The sequence below is a fragment of the Scyliorhinus torazame genome, chromosome 14 (assembly GCF_047496885.1).
Source record: "Scyliorhinus torazame isolate Kashiwa2021f chromosome 14, sScyTor2.1, whole genome shotgun sequence".
NCBI lineage: Eukaryota > Metazoa > Chordata > Chondrichthyes > Carcharhiniformes > Scyliorhinidae > Scyliorhinus > Scyliorhinus torazame.
Genome location: NC_092720.1, coordinates 188603315 through 188617721, shown reverse-complemented (window position 1 = coordinate 188617721; position 14407 = coordinate 188603315). Strand labels below are relative to the sequence as shown.

The 14407-nt window shown below is 47.2% G+C and overlaps 1 protein-coding gene across 2 annotated transcripts in view; it reads right to left on the bottom strand.

Moving 5' to 3' along the window:
* abcf1 (ATP-binding cassette, sub-family F (GCN20), member 1) overlaps positions 1–14407 on the bottom strand; it is a 127340-nt gene that overhangs the window by 42053 nt on the left and 70880 nt on the right. For both annotated transcript variants that reach the window (XM_072475330.1, XM_072475331.1), the window contains 4 exons: positions 8646–8794; positions 7375–7458; positions 5336–5460; positions 2045–2157 (listed from right to left, as the gene is read on the bottom strand). In XM_072475330.1, the coding sequence (XP_072331431.1) occupies positions 2045–2157; positions 5336–5460; positions 7375–7458; positions 8646–8794 (471 nt within the window). The remainder of the gene's footprint in view (positions 1–2044; positions 2158–5335; positions 5461–7374; positions 7459–8645; positions 8795–14407) is intronic.

Genomic DNA, 14407 nt, shown 5'->3' with positions numbered 1-14407 from the left:
GACCCCACTCCAGCAGCACCTTCTTCACCCGCGGAGTTTTACCCCCACACACAAACCCTGAGATCATTGCATTCATCTTCCTGAAAAACACCTTGGGAATGAAGATTGTGAGGCTCTGAAAAACAAACAATAACCTTGGGAGAAACATCACCTTCACCGTCTGAACCCTCCCCACCAAAGACATCCCACCTTCTAAAGTCCCCCTTCATCTGCTCCACCAATCGAGCTAGATTCAGCTTGTGCATCTGCCCCCACCCCCACGCCACCTGAATGCCCAAATACCAAAAGCTCACCCCACCACCTTGAACGGCATTTCTCCCAATCTCTTCTCCTGCCCCCTTGCCTTGATCGGAAAGACCTCATTTTTACCCATGTTCACTTTGTACCCCAAAAACGGCTGAATTCCTCTTGGATCCGCATAATCCCCCCCAACGGGTCCGAAACGTACAGTAATAGATCGTCCGCGTAAAGCGAGACCCTGTGGCACCCCCCCCCCCCCCCCCCCCCCAAAGTGGACATCCCTGCCTCGTCCCCTGATCCAACCTAAAATAATCTGAGCTCACCCGGTTCGTCCGCACACTCGCCACTGGTGCCCGATACAGCAGCCGGACCCAATCCACAAAACCTTGCCCAGACCCAAACCACCCTAGGACCTCCCACAAATCGTCCCACTCCACCCGATCGAAGCCTTCTCCGCATCCATGGCGACCACCTCCTTCACCTCTCATCCCTCGTGGGGCATCATTATCACGTTTAGCAACCTTCTGATATTAGCTGCCAGATGCCTCCCCTTCATGTACCCCGTATGGTCCTCCCCCTATCACCCCAGGCTCATTGTCCTCAATAAGGGATCAGGGGTTATGGGGAGAATGCAGGACAATGGGGATGAGAAAATATCAGCCATGATTGAATGGCGGAGCAGACTCGATGGGCCAAGTGGCCTAATTCTGCTCCTATGTCTTATGGTCTAATCCTCGAGGTCAAGATCTTGGCCAGTAACTTGGCATCCACATTTAACAGTGAGATTGGTCGATACACCCACACTGCTCCGGATCCTTACCCTGCTTCAAAATCAGAGAGATCGAAGCCTGCAACAACATCAGGAGGAGCACCCCCTCGCTCCCTCGCCTCGTTAAACACCCCAATGGGATTTTTTGGAAGCTAACGGCAATTTAGCATGGCCAATCCACCTAACTTGCACATCTTTGGACTGTGGGAGGAAATCGGAGCACCTGGAGGAAACATTCGTAGACACGAGAAGGCTGAAAAATGAAATGAAAATCGCTTATTGTCACAAGTAGGCTTCAAATGAAGTTACTGTGAAAACCCCTAGTCGCCACATTCCGGCGCCTGTTCGGGGAGGCTGGTACGGGAATTGAACTGTGCTGCTGGCCTGCCTTGGTCTGCTTTAAAAGCCAGCTCTTTAACCCTGTGCTAAACCACCTTGGTTTAATATCTCAATTGAAGGACACACTTTGACAGTGCAGTACTTGCTCAGTGCTGCAGCTAATATGTGACTTGATTATGTGCTGAAGTACTGAAGTGAGAGGAAGACATACTTTTGAGCACCTTTACCCTTATTAAAATGTCCTAGTATAAGAAAGGGATTTGAGAACTTGGGGTCCTGGACAGCTGGAAGCACAGGAATCAACGTTTAACAAATCAGAGATGCACACGGTCAGAATTGGAGGAATGCAAAGTTCTTGGAGGCTACAGAAATAGGAAAGAGCAGAACACATGGATGTGAATTTTAAATAAAGCATTGCTGGACTGGAAGTCAACAAGAGAGCACGGTGGGGTGCGTGGGCGTTAACAGGGTAAATATCAGAGAACCCATGGAGACAATCTTACTCACAGCCCTCTCAAGCATTAACAGTTTAAGTAAATTCGATATCAGATGACACATTAACAATTTAATTTTAAATATGCATTGGTGTGGAATGATACGTTTAATTACCCCATCACAAATTGGATGTTGCAAATTAGACTGAGATCAGCCAATCTGCATGCAACACATTGTCTGACTCACGTACGACTCACGTACCGCTTGTTTGGTTGACTTGCCGCCTGCCTTTAGATCTTTAAGTCTCTTCTCCTGTTTCTCGTAGAGTTTCAGCAGTTCCTTCTGTTTCTGCTGGTACATCTTCTTAAAGGTGTCTGGACCAAGCACAAATAATGAAGAATCAAAAGAGCCGTCGCACTCTACAAATAATCCACATAAGCACATGCATACTGCACAAGAAGGTAGGACTACCTTCCTGTAGGAGTTAATAGGACATAGATTCACACACCCATATTTCTGAAGATTAGCTGCACAATAATGATCCTGTGAGTGCTATGCAGGGGACAGGGAAAGGTAATTTAGTGCGAAAGGGAAGGTAATAAATATGATGTAACGAATAACTGCACTTATTCTCCTCCGTGTACCCAGGAGATTGAAGGGAAAGAAGGAAGCAATTTACTTTGCACTTGTCATGTTAAATAACATGGTTTTGAAGGGCTCCCCTTCCCCACTAGTCAAACTGTTACTCAACTCAACTGTAACCATCCGCCAACCACATAAGTCCTCTTTAAAGCAGTAAAATAATCTGCACGTATACAGTACCATTAATGTTATAAAACATTCCAAGGCAGTTCACATGAGCACAATTCGTCAAAATTTGACACTAGGCCAAATAAGATATGAAGACAGGTTATCAAAGGCTTGGTCAAGAAGGGGTTTGAAGGAGGACGGAAAGAGGTAGGAGAGCTTGAGAAATTTAGGGAAGGAATGCAGAGCTTAACGCTTAGACAGCTGAAGGCACGATCCCTAGGCAGCGAAAAAAAATTGAAATGTGCCAGGAGGCCAGAATTAGAGGTCACAAGCTACGTTGGAGGGCTGGAGGTAGCTAGTGAGAGTGGGGAGGAAACAGTAGTTTTTCAAGTGATTTTTAAAAATAAATTTAGAGTACCCAATTCTTTTTTCCCCCCAATAAGAACCAATTTAACATGGCCAATCCACCTACCCTGCATATCTTTGGGTTGTGGGACCGAGACCCACGCAGACATGGGGAGAATGTGCAAACTCCACACGGACAGTGACCCGGTTCGGTATTGAACCCAGGGCCTTGACACCGTGAGGCAGCAGTGCTAACTACTGCGCCACCGTGCCGCCCCAGTACTTTTTAAGTGTGTAGTGATGGTTCACTTCGAATAAAACTCTGTTGCTTCATGTACTGTGTTCATTGCATTGCATCCTCTTTTGTCCCATTTGTTAGTACAAAAACTTTAGCAAGAAGTGCACACTACAGATGATTTGCAGTAGTATGGGTGTGTATGAATTATGCAATCCACATTAGGTACCTCCCAAATATGGTGCATTAATCTCTCAACAATATGGTTCTCCTCTGTCCTTCCACTTGCACAGTGGGCATATTAACACTTTACAAATAGCGTAGAGGGGGTCTTGAAATTTAATCTTGGTTTAAAATGCCTTAATTACGAAATAGGCTCAATGAGTTTGGTTTATTCTTCAGAGCTTTGGGGATGATGTGGTTGAGTTTTGTTAAATAATGAAGTGACTGGGCTGTATTTATGTAGACTGAATTTCAACCGAATAGTCCAGAGAGGACCACGGCTCACATTTACAAGCTATGTTCTGGCTGGACCTTGTACGCATTTCTCAAGTAAAAAAACTGTAGAAATGATCCCTAAAAGTATAGACCTAATCATGGGTAACCTGTAACATAAATCAGCACCAATGCAGTTGCATCTATTTAAATTGCCTAAGGGGGTCTCTCTGCCCGCTCAATAAGTTAGCCTTGATTTATGTCTGCTTTTTTCATCTCTGCAGTTGAAAGAGGAGCGCATGTAATGCAAATGGCTTCACAACTGTATGGGACAAGTTAGTTGGGCCTTTAGGTCTTTGTCTATTTCTTTTGTCACGTAGTGAACATAAAGCAGAATGTTATGCTGTGTCCACCCCGATCCTGTTCTCATCCATTGCCGAACCCCACACACTTTGGCAAATGGCTAATGAATTGTGCCCTGCCTTCACTCCATATAAACTTATTTATACTGCCTGCGTCAATGCCCTTCCTTAGTAACCAACTCCAAAGGGAGAATTATTCAGCTTGTTGTTGAAAGTTGAACAGATAAACAGAAAACACGAGAAATACAGCACCCGCTGGGGAGAGAAAAAGTTGAAATGCTCTCTGCTCTGTGTTTCCAGCATTATCTGCTTTGTTTCAGTTCGTCAGTGCTGTGCAGTTGTTTTCAGGTTACTAACGATCTGCAATTTTGTCACATTTTTTAGTTGGGTGAAGAAGTTCCTTTAGTTTCCTCGCGCTTGTAGGCTCTTTACTCTTAGCCTGCAGTGACTGGAATTTGAATCTCCCGTCACGAGTCAATAGCATTTGTGTATTTTAATCAAATTCCTTTGTGGCGACCTAAAATGGCGTCTGCCAAAGGATGCTGGGAAAAGTGATCAAGTTCAAGGACAAGCAGGCTGCAGCTCAAATAAACACTTAAGAAATAAACTGCAGCTCAACTCTACACTACACAGGGAAAAGGCCATCTCCAGGCCATCCAAGGAACTGTCCTGTCAATCACATTTGTTTACCAGACAAATCGGCACCTAAATCTTATTTGCAAGTGCCCAGCTGCCCCCAACACTTGCAGGCATGGCCACAGAGTCCCCACCCCAAAATCGATGTGGCAGCCCCAGATTGGACTTGCTAGATCAGGGTGACCTGATCGAGCCCTGATCAATTAATTGACAATGACCCAGAGACCACCCACCAATGGGACAAAATCCAAGCAGGTTAAAAGGTGCTGCACCACCTTAGAATCTCTCTCTGCAGCAGTAACCAACAACGGTGACCATTCACCGGCCGAAAAGAAAGACCATCACCCGACCAACTGAAGGAAGACCAGAGCCAGGAACAGACCAGGCCAAGAGCTGAACACTGAGAACTACAAGATTCTGGATACAGATAAAGGCCAATATCTGTCTGGTACTTGCTAGTCACTCTGAAGTTGTTACGGTCTTGTGCGTATTAGCTTTGTAGTTTGACTTAACTGTGTGTGTGTGTGTGTGTGTGTGTGTGTGATCGATTAACAGTAACAATGATGTGATAGTGAATAAACATTGAATCATTATATGAAACAGACTTAGTCATTTGTCCACAGTATACGTGTTAAGACACACTGTGGTTTAGGTACAGCACCGTCATAATTTTGTGTAACTCCAATTAGATTGTTTTGAGTCTCCTCCATTTCAAAGAAGGCAGCTTAACCGTTCCTCATAACTTGTATCCCCAATATCCAGCACCATTCTTGTTCTAGCTCCACTTACTGTAATTCCCCCTGTAGTAATAGAGTTTCTGTGCATCCAGGTGAATGACATCTGTGCAGACGTCATCCAGGAAGCCTTGGTCGTGGGATACAATTAACAGAGTCTTCTTCCAGGTTTGCAGGTAGCTGATAATGAGAAGCAGCCAGTTAGTGCAGCTCAAAGGGAAATAATCAGAGGCAGTTCAGATGGTCTGTGTGGGGAAATGCACTATCCAGTCCATTACTGAGTCAGTCAAACCAGCCCCTCTCCCAACTGCCAGGCTCTAGACCGGATCTTCAGCACAAGTGTTCCGATTGTTTTTTGTGCTTTTGGTATTGGGAAGGGCAGTGGAGGAGAAAGATTTGCCAGTGCTACACATTTAGGCACTCTCTAATATTTTACTGCAACTTAAATTATTTAAAAATAGCCAAGTTCAGAGTTGTTTTATGCAACGGTGATTATGTGAGAGTACCATTGGAATCGGTTTGATAGAGATTAGCTGCTCTTGCCCAACTTTGCTTTGCTCTGCAAATCACCAGCTTACTTCAGTATCAGATGCAAAAAAGGCTGGTGATTGCGGCCACCAGAAGGAATCTTCCATGTGAATTGCAAATCGAACTAATTCAATAATGCATACGCTGGGCACCAGCAATTTTAACTTAATAACAGCTTTGAATAGCTATATGGGCACAGAATTAAATTCTCTACTTCTATAGAAAGAAACAGCTCCAAGTTGTAATAAATACAGAAAATACTGGACAATCTCAATAAGTCTGACACCATCGGTGGAGAGAGAAGGGAGCTAATGTTTCGAGTCTGGATGACTCTTTGTCAAGCTTAACAAAAGCAAATTACTGCGGACACTGGACTCAGAAACCAAAAGAGAAAATGCTGGAAAATCTCAGCAGGTCTGCCAACATCTGTAGGGAGAGAAAAGAGCTAATGTTTCGAGTCCAGATGACCCTTTCTCAAAGCTGAAAGGCATAGAAAGTGGGAGATATTTATACTGTGGGGTGAGGGAATGAAAGATGAGTCATGGCCACAGAAACCAAGGGAAAAGAGTGCTAATGGCAGTCCCCAGAGAGAATAAAAGGTGTGAAAGGCCAAACAGCAGAGAAACTAAAATCAGAGGGTAAGCTGTGACAGATGTAGGGGGTCAGGGGAAGCAAAGGGGAGAAAAGGTAAGGAGAGGGGGGATACAAAAGGAGGGTATATATGAAAGACAAGAAAGAAAGAAAAGGTAAGACAGTTAAAATGCAATGAAAACAATGGAGTCAAGGTGGGGGACCTTCCACACCTTTTATTCTCTCTGGGGACTGCCATTAGCACCCTTTTCCCTTGGTTTATGTGGCTATGACTCATCTTTCATTCACTCACCCCACAGTATAAATATTTCCCACTTTCTATGCCTTTTAGCTTTGAAAAGGATCATCTGGACTCAAAACATGAGCTCGTTTCTCTCCCTACAGATGCTGCCAGACCTGATGAGATTTTCCAGCATTTTCTCTTTTGGTTTCTTTGTCACGCTTTCTCTCCCCACAAATGCTTTCAGACCGGCTGAGATTGAACAGTATTTGCTGTTTATGTTTCAGATTCCAGCATCCGCAGTAATTTGCTTTTAGCTCCATTTAGGAGGTTGACTTCAATGTCATCTTTTAATCACTTTATCTGCAGGGGCTCAGCTGAGATTGAAAGGATGTAGTACCACTGCCGCTTTGCACTGGTGTGAAGTCAATCCGCATGCCAACCGCCATAAAAATTACCGATAACCCTAGAGCCAGCTTCTGCCCTCAGCCTGCCACAGACATAAAGCAAGCAGCATGACAGTCAAGTGTCATCTGGACAGATTGGGGTTCAGCTCTCTAGAATTTTGGTCGCAGCCTAAAAATGATAATGGGTAGGTTTATCTGCTCTTGTATTCATGGCTATTGGATTGATTGCTTCCCACACAAAATTCATGGACAGCTGATCTGAGTTCGGAGGGATTTGTGAATTTTGAAATTTTAAAACAGAGCTGAGCACTCCAGATTGTGAACCCACATTATCAAAATCACACCTACTTGTTCAGCCAAATGACTGCATTAAGATCCAGGTGGTTCGTGGGCTCGTCCAACATCAGTAACGTGGGCTCCATGAACAGGGCTCTGTAATGTACAAGGGAATGTAATAAGGAATTGAGCACAAAGACAACCAATGAGGCAAACGGTGTTAATGGACTCCCTGCTTTCTTTTCATTCAAACCAATAAGCTGTAAAATTAGAGTTTTTGGTTCAGCTGTTTAATGAACTCTGTAGACAAATAAATGCCGAAACCCTCTACTGTCCTGAGGCAGTCTTTTTTTAAAAAATTATTTTTATTCAGGTTTTTAATCGAAACAAAATGTTTGCATAACCATTAACAACATTGAACAAAACAAGGTGAATGCTAACATTATATAAAAAAAAGAATATGCAGTAAGTAAACATCTCCCACCCTCTCCCCCCCCCCCCCCCCCCCCCCTCACCCCCGGATTGCTGCTGCTGACATTTTAATGCTCTCCTAGAAATTCGAGGAACGGCTGCCACCTCTGAGAGAACCCCATCATGGACCCTCTCAAGGCAAACTTTATTTTCTCAAGACTGAGAAATCCAGCCATGTCACCAACCGAGGTCTCCACACGTTTTTGAGTCTCTCCACATTAAAAGGATCCGTCTCCGGGCTACCAGGGAGGCAAAGGCCAAAACCTCGGCCTCTGTCGCTTCCTGATCGTCTGACACACCAAAGATCGCTATCTCTGGACATGGCACCACCCGCCTCCTGAGGCAGTCCTTCTCTACTTGCTGCGCCCATCCTCACCATTCAAGAGGTGACCCATATCCTCATACTGCTCCCATCCACAGAGTGGTGTAGTGGTATTGCCACTGGACTAGTAATCCAGAGACCAGGGTCGCGCTCTGGGGACCTGGCTTTGAATCCCACCCAGATGGTGAAATTTGAATTCAATTAAAACTCTTAGCATTAAAAGTTAAATGACGACCATGAAACCACTGACGATTGTCCAGTTTGCTAATGCTCTTTCAGGAAAGAAATCTGTCATCCTTTTAGAGTCCATACTTACTCTTAAAAAAAGAACATAAACCAAAAGCAGTCCATATTCCCTTTCTGCACTCTTCAGGCTCTAGTCAGGTAATCGTTCTCTCTTCTCCTATAAGCCTCACCAACTGCTAAATAGAAGGTTCTTCTCCCCAATCCAGAGAGAAGCCCAGCTTCTCATCTTTCATAGCATGTGCCATTCATTCCATCGCCAGAGGGTAAACCTCTGCCATGCCTCCCCCAGCCATCCTGTGCTTACCTCGCCAGTGACACTCTCATTCTCCAGCCTCCAGAGAATTTCTTGGTAGGTCGATTCTGCATCTCAGGAGTGAAGCCCAGACCAGCAAGGATACGACGGGCCTTCGCTTCTGCAGCAGCAGCACCTGTAGCACGCAGTTCCTCATATACCTACAGAAAGGTGAAAAGGGTCACTTATAGCAACGTCAGCTTCTCAATAGACGCAGTGTGCCATTTACTGTTGGGAAAATCATGGGGGAAATTTTCAGCCTGCAATCGTCAGAACGAACAGTGACGCGGGCGGAAAGTCTGGAGAGAATTGGGAAACGTGACCAGAGAAGTTGCGTTTATTGATTTCCCCCCACCAACCCACTGAATATTTGTACCTCGCTGACGTACAGCTGCTTTTTAAATAGGGATTCAGCCAAAGGGATAACTCCCGAGGCGCAAAGCTAAGTATAGCAGCAGTGAGGGGAGGCAAGAAAGCCAGCGATATTTCAGGTGGGGTGGTGAGGAGGGGGTTCAGTTCTGATCAGGGCACACTTTAAAAAAAATAAATGTTAGAGTACCCAATTTATTTTTTCCAATTAAGGGGCAATTTAGTGTGGCCAATCCACCTACCCTGCACATCTTTGGGTTATGGGGGCGAAACCCACGCAAACACGGGGAGAATGTGCAATCTCCACACGGACAGTGACCCACAGCCGGGATTGAACCTGGGACCTCGGCGCCGTGAGACAGCAGTGCTAAACACTGCGCCGTGCTGCCCTGATCAGCGCACACTTTAAAGATGGTATCCCGGTCACAGTGGAACCAGGTGCCGGTTCTATCAGGCCCCGGCCGGCCAGAGTGACAGCGCAAACCATGCCCATTTATATTTTCCTTTTAAAGAATCTCAAGATCTGGTGTGAAAGCTAGTTTGTGCAACTGGAAAGCTATACTCTAGCATTCAGACTGAGCCTGACACTTTGAAAAAAATATGGTATGATTCCACTCCATATCTTGACAAACTAGATTTTCCTTTAACAATTTGGAAGGTCATTGCATTATTTGGACCTTCAGGTGCTGACCTAGAGTTTTGTTCCACAACATTTTCTTAAGTTCACCTTTGGACTGACAGCAACAATGTCCTTTTCAACAAATCACCTGACTGACATAGTACTTAAGGGGAAAGAGCTGCTTGTCTGTCTTGAACTGCAATCACTTTATTTGATGGGGTGGGGGTAAAAACTGAAAAAACGCCAACGATAGTGACCTACGGCAACCACATGACAGAAGCAGGCTTTAAAGTTTTGAAACTGTTGTTTTTGAACTTTGTCTTTTTGGGGGAATAAGCAGAGGAGGACTACCGTAACAGACACTCCCCCAGTCTTGTCTGAAATCCCGTGTGGTTATCAACCTGTGGCCAGAGAATTCTCATTTGAGTGTAACTTGTTTGTATTTGGAAACCCGCAAAGCTGAGACAAAAATAATTGATCCGGCTCAACAAAGCCCTCCACACCAAAGGTCCGTTGGGGAGAACCTCCAGATACCTACTGGAACCAGTAGCCTGTCTTCACACAAGGGACCTCCAGGTCGACTGTGTCGAACCCTGCAAACGTTATCCTTTTTTTTTTATAAAATGTTTTTCAAATGCCCATCTACAGAGCCTCTTTTGTGTGTCCTTTGTTTGTTTATGCCTGTGTGTGCTGGGAAAGATTTAAGAGGTAGATATTATTCTTCAAGATTACAATTGTGTGTCAATCAGTTCTTGCAACTTGTTAAAAAGGTTTGTTTCATAATAGATCAATCATCTAAGTTTATTCTTGGCACTGGCAGTGAAGGTAAACAATTGGCCATTTTGTGAGTAAATTAAACTTTCAAACTCATGGTAGGATCGGCGGAGTTGGATAATCCACAAACTCCTCTCATTCGGTCATAACCATATGCAATTGGAAACTTCTAGCCATGGAGAAGTTGAATAGGCAATTTGGATATAAAATATCTCATTGAACTTCAATCATCAAAATTATACGCTGCTGAAACTTCCGGTAGCGGCTATGCCTAGGTAAGTCGCACGGTCGGCAGTTCCTGACGATAACGGACTTTTGGGCCCTTTTAATGAGCTCCAGCGGCACTTTGATGATGATTCCCAGTGTGGGAAGGAAATAGTGAGGGTCCCCCAGCACTGTATGGAGTGGACCAGGAGTGGGGCGGTCAAAAAAAGCGGCTTTGAAGAAGAGAGGAGAACGGGCGTGAAAAAGCAAGATGGCGGCTGGTGGGGATCAGGGAGCGTGGGCCCAGTGGTCACGGAAGCAGCAGGAGTTTTTGAGACGCTGCTTTGCAATTTTAAAGGCGGAGATGCTGGACCCTCTGAAGGCGTCGATTGAAAGGTTGGTGGAGACCCAGAAGATGCAGGGGACGGCGATCAAGGAGGTGCAGCAGAAGGCCTCTGATAATGAGATTGAGATTCTGGGCCTGGCGGTTGGAGTGGAGGCACATGAGGCGCTACACAAAAAATGGCAGAAGCTGGAGGACCTGGAGAATAGGTCGAGGAGGCAGAACCTGCGGATTCTGGGTCTCCCTGAAGGCGTGGAGGGGACGGATGCTGGGGCGTATGTGACCACGATGCTGGGTACGCTGATGGGCGTGGGGGCTTTCCCGCGGCCCCTGGAGCTGGATGGGGCACACAGAGTCCTGGCAAGGAGGCCGAGGGCGAACGAGCCGCCGAGAGCTATGGCGGTAATGTTCCACCGCCCACCGACAAGGAGTGTGTCCTGCGATGGGCAAAGAAGGAGCGGAGCAGCAGGTGGGAGAACACCAAGATCCGTATTTATCAGGACTGGAGTGCAGAGCTGGCCAAGAAGCGTGCGGGATTCAACCGGGCCATGGCGGTCCTCCACGGAAGGGGGTGAAGTTCGGGCTGTTACAACAAGCGAGGCTGTGGGTTACATATCAGGACCGGCACCACTATTTCGACACACTGGACGAGGCGTGGACTTTCATCAAGAATGAGAAGCTGGACTCGAGTTAATGGACTGCAGTATGTTGTGGGGGTGGTTGGTGGGGGTAAGGGGGCGGTGTTATGTTGAGGTTTTCCCCGTGTTTTTGTGGCCCCTTTGCCCTGGGCCCTCGAGGCTTTGGGCGCGGTCGCAGTTGGGAAGAGCTGCGTCACAGGAGGTGGGGTCGGTCCAGTCAGGAAGCGCGGTTTACCTGCGAAATGGCGGGGGTGGCATCTGAAGCTGGGGATTGAGGGTACGGTACTTTGTTTTGTTTTTCTTTCTCTGTTCACATGGGGTGTGGGGGGGGGGTTGGAGATTTGTAAGGGGAACCCACAGGGGGATTAGAGGTGGCGGTGGGAGCGGCTGGGGTCAGCATGAGTCAGCTGACCTACGGGAGTGAAATGGGGGGGGGGGGGATGGGATGCTGCTGTGCTGACTGAGGGGAAATCGATGTCAAAGGGGAGGGCCGGGATGGGAAGCCTCCGCCTGGGGGCTGGAGGGTGTGGGAGGTGCGGGCGCGTGGCTTGCCTAAAGAAGATGGCTAGTCGGCTGAGGGGTTAGCCCCCCCGACCAGGCTAATCACGTGGAACGTGAGAGGCCTGAATGGGCCGGTAAAGAGGGCCCGTGTGTTTTCGCACTTAAAGGGGCTAAAGGCAGACGTAGCCATGTTACAAGAAACGCACCTGAAGATCGCAGATCAAACCAGGTTGCGGAAAGGATGGGTGGGGCAGGTTTTCCACTCAGGGCTGGATGCGAAGAACAGGGGGGGGGTCGCAATTTTGGTGAGCAAGCGGGTGGCATTTGAGGCGGCGGGTATTGTGGCGGATAAAGGGGGTCGATATGCTATGGTGAGTGGCAGGTTGCAGGGGGCCCGGGTGTATGCTCCGAACTTGAAGGGGGGGGGGGGGGAAGAGAGAGAGAGAGAGAGAGAGAGAGAGAGAAACTTTAACACAGTCCTGGAACCGGCACTGGATCGGTCTAGGTCGAGATCGGGTAAGAGGCCGGGAGCAGCCAAGGATTGGATTGGATTTGTTTATTGTCACGTGTACCGAGGTACAGTGAAAAGTATTTTTCTGCGAGCAGCTCAACAGATCATTAAGTACATGAGAAGAAAAGGGAATAAAACAAAATACATAATAGGGCAACACAACATATACAATGTAACTACATAAGCACTGGCATCGGATGAACCATACAGGGTGTAGTGTTAATGAAATCAGTCCATAACAGGGTCATTTAGGAGTCTGGTGACAGTGGGGAAGAAGCTGTTTTTGAGTCTGTTCGTGCATGTTCTCAGACTTCTGTATCTCCTGCCCGATGGAAGAAGTTGGAAGAGTGAGTAAGCCGGGTGGGAGGGATCTTTGATTATACTGCCCGCTTTCCCCAGGCAGCAGGAGGTGTAGATGGAGTCAATGGATGGGAGGCAGGTTCGTGTGATGGACTGGGCGGTGTTCACGACTCTCTGAAGTTTCTTGCGGTCCTGGGCCGAGCAGTTGCCATACCAGGCTGTGAAGCAGCCTGATAGGATGCTTTCAATGGTGCATCTGTAAAAGTTGGTAAGAGTCAATGTGGACATGCCAAATTTCCTTAGTTTCCTGAGGAAGTATAGGTGCTGTTGTGCTTTCTTGGTGGTAGCGTCAACGTGGGTGGACCAGGACAGATTTTTGGAGATGTGCACCCCTAGGAATTTGAAACTGCTAACCATCTCCACCTCGGCCCCGTTGATGCTGACAGGGGTGTACAGTACTTTGCTTCCTGAAGTCAATTACCAGCTCTTTAGTTTTGCTGGCATTGAGGGAGAGATTGTTGTCGCTACACCACTCCACTAGGTTCTCTATCTCCCTCCTGTATTCGGACTCTTCGTTATTCGAGATCCGGCCCACTATGGTCGTATCGTCAGCAAACTTGTAGATGGAGTTGGAACCAAGTTTTGCCACGCAGTCGTGTGTGTACAGGGAGTAGAGTAGGGGGCTAAGTACGCAGTCTTGCGGGGCGCCGGTGTTGAGCACTATTGTGGAGGAGGTGGTGTTGTTCATTCTTACTGATTGTGGTCTGTTGGTCAGAAAATCGAGGATCCAGTTGCAGAGTGGGGAGCCAAGTCCTAGGTTTTGGAGCTTTGATATGAGCTTGGCTGGGATTATGGTGTTGAAGGCGGAGCTGTTAATAAATAGGAGTCTAATGTAGGAGTCCTTGTTTTCGAGATGCTCTAGGGATGAGTGTAGAGCCAGGGAAATGGTGTCTGATGTGGACCGGTTGCAGTGGTATGCGAATTGCAGTGGATCAAGGCGTTCTGGGAGTATGGAGTTGATGCGCTTCATGATCAACCTCTCGAACACTTCATTACGACTGAAGTCAGGGCCACTGGTCGGTAGTCATTGAGGAACGTTGCCTTGTTCTTCTTTGGTCCCGAGGGGGTTCATGGACCAGATGGGGGGAGTGGATCCGTGGAGATTTGCCAGGCCAAGGGCAAAGGAGTTTTCCTTCTTCTCCCATGTGCACAAGGCGTATTCGCAGATTGATTTTTTCGTGGTAAGTAGAGCACTAATCCCGAGAGTGGAGGGGGTGGAGTATTCGGCCATTGTGATCTCGGACCATGCCCCGTCCTGGGTGGAGTTGGGGAGGAGAGAGGCCAACGCCCTCTGTGGAGAATGGACATGGGACTACTGGCGGACGAGGAGGTCTGTGGGCGGGTTCGGAGGTGTATCCAAAGCTATGCGGAGACCAATGATAATGGGGAGGTTTCGGTGAGTGTGGTCTGGGAGGCGCTGAAGGCAGTTGTCAGAGGGGAGCTAATTTCAGTCAG